General features: G+C 55.0%; 1 protein-coding gene across 4 annotated transcripts in view; it reads left to right on the forward strand.

The window, feature by feature from the left end:
* Nucleotides 1–983: 983 nt before the first annotated feature.
* gria1a (glutamate receptor, ionotropic, AMPA 1a) overlaps nt 984–2,054 on the forward strand; it is a 44,660-nt gene continuing 43,589 nt past the window's right edge. For all 4 annotated transcript variants that reach the window (XM_008327628.3, XM_008327633.3, XM_008327629.3 and 1 more), the window contains exons 1-2: nt 984–1,502; nt 1,631–1,765. In XM_008327628.3, coding sequence (XP_008325850.1) covers nt 1,415–1,502; nt 1,631–1,765 — 223 coding nt within the window. In that variant the 5' untranslated portion in view covers nt 984–1,414. The remainder of the gene's footprint in view (nt 1,503–1,630; nt 1,766–2,054) is intronic.

Raw genomic sequence — 2,054 nt, forward strand, 5'->3', positions numbered from 1 at the left:
CCGGTGGACCGTTGCCCAGATGGGGGGACACGGGGGGCCCTTGTGCAGGGGGGGGGGAGGGGGGGGAGTGGGGGGGGGGGGGGGTCTGAACGTAGCTCCACCCACTCCGGTGAGGAGTTCTTGGTGCCTGCTCAGTTACCACATGGATTCGTGCCCACAACCCTCCTGTATGGATGCAGACGTTTCACGTCAGTTGATCTGTTTCTATTTTCTACTGTGTTTTACTCTGGTGTGTCATTAAATGTAGGGCAGACAGTATAAATGACCAGTAGGAGTGCAGCCCAGTGATAAGTAGGCCACTGGGCCACAGCAGAGCTGTGATATGAATGGGCCGCTACCAGAACCCACCACCTGTGGGAACGCTGTGAAAAACATGGCTCTGTCAGGACACTTCACATTAAAATGAAACCAAAACAAACATCTTTTCTTCTTCTCAGCAGGTGGCGACACAGAGTGACGTCAGCAGGTGACGTTTGAACAAACAGAACACGTTTCTCATTTCTGTGTATTTGTTTTAACTTTGTTTTTTATTTTTGTTTTATTGTCCAGTTCTGTTCAGGTCACATCGGGGTAGAAGTGACGTCATGAAGTCAGAATCCGGGAAATAATCTTTAATGTTTACATCAACAGCTGTCGACGGGAGAGACTTTGTTTTAGCGAGGGGGGTGGGGGGGGGGGAAAGAGGAGGGGGGAAAATATGAGTGAGGAAAGAGGGAGAAAGAAAAAAGAGAAGGAAAGAGGGAGAGAAGGTGAGGAAGAGAGGTGGCTGTGCGGAGCCTGGGGGGGGGGGGGGAGGGGGGGGGGGGGGGGGGTAAAGAGGAGGGGGTAAAATATGAGTGAGGAAAGAGGGAGAAAGAAAAAAGAGAAGGAAAGAGGGAGAGAAGGTGAGGAAGAGAGGTGGCTGTGCGGAGCCTGGGGGGGGGGGGGGAGGGGGGGGGGGGGGGGGTAAAGAGGAGGGGGTAAAATATGAGTGAGGAAAGAGGGAGAAAGAAAAAAGAGAAGGAAAGAGGGAGAGAAGGTGAGGAAGAGAGGTGGCTGTGCGGAGCCTGGGGGGGGGAGGTAGTGAGGGGGGAGAGACAAAGAAAGGGGGAGGAGAGAGTGGCGAGGAAAGAATGAGTGGGAGAGGGAGAGAGACAGAGAAAGAGGAGGGGAGAGAGAGCGAGTGAGAGAGGGGGCTGAGAGAGAGTGAGTAAGTGAGAGAGAGAGGGGGGAGGACACAGAGAGAGGCTCCATCTCTCGCCGTCACCGTCCTAGTCTCCCAGCCCGTCGGTGTTGAATCCATGTCGGAGTAACGGCTCCTCTAACGGGAGGTGCGCGGAGGAGAAGCGGGCTTCGAACTTCACACGCACGGACGCGCGGACAGACCTATGCTCGGATCTCGGCTCCTCTCGCCTTCGCCAATGCTAAAGGAAATATGCAGCGGAGCCTCGGTTTCCTCTACACCAGTTTACTGGGGCTGTGCTTGGGTTCAAGCGCAAGTTTCCCAAGTAACATTAATATAGGTGAGCAGGAGGCTGCTCCTCCACCTCCACCTCCACCTCTACGTCTCCCTCTTCTTTTCCCTCTGTTTTCTCCTCTGTGGTTCGATGCCCGGGCTCCTCACTAATGTCTCCCCTGTGCTGCTCCACAGGAGGACTCTTCCCCACCGAATCGCACGAATATGAGGTTTTCCGGTTCGCCCTGTCGCACCACCAGGACATCCCCAAACTGGTGCCGCAGGTGGACATGGTCAAGATGGGCAACAGCTTCTCCATGACGTACGCCTGTGAGTACTCAGTAATAAACAGGACCCGGTCCTGGTCCTGGTTCCGGTCCTGGTTTGTCGGTCTTGTCCGTTGACGGACGTGCGCAAAGGCGCAGTTACTCCAAAAGCCATGCGGGTGTAATCCGTGCTCGTGGTCCGTGCACGGGCCCGCTGTTGCACAGATGCATGTTGGGGAGATAATTAACTGTTGCGTGGGTCTTGTTTTCCTCTGTCTTCATATGCATGGCTGCGGACTGACTGTGTCTGTGCGCTCCGGGCACGCAACAAGGATTTTACAGCAGCATCCACG

Source organism: Cynoglossus semilaevis, chromosome 15 (genome assembly GCF_000523025.1).
Source record: "Cynoglossus semilaevis isolate Cse_v1.0 chromosome 15, Cse_v1.0, whole genome shotgun sequence".
NCBI lineage: Eukaryota > Metazoa > Chordata > Actinopteri > Pleuronectiformes > Cynoglossidae > Cynoglossus > Cynoglossus semilaevis.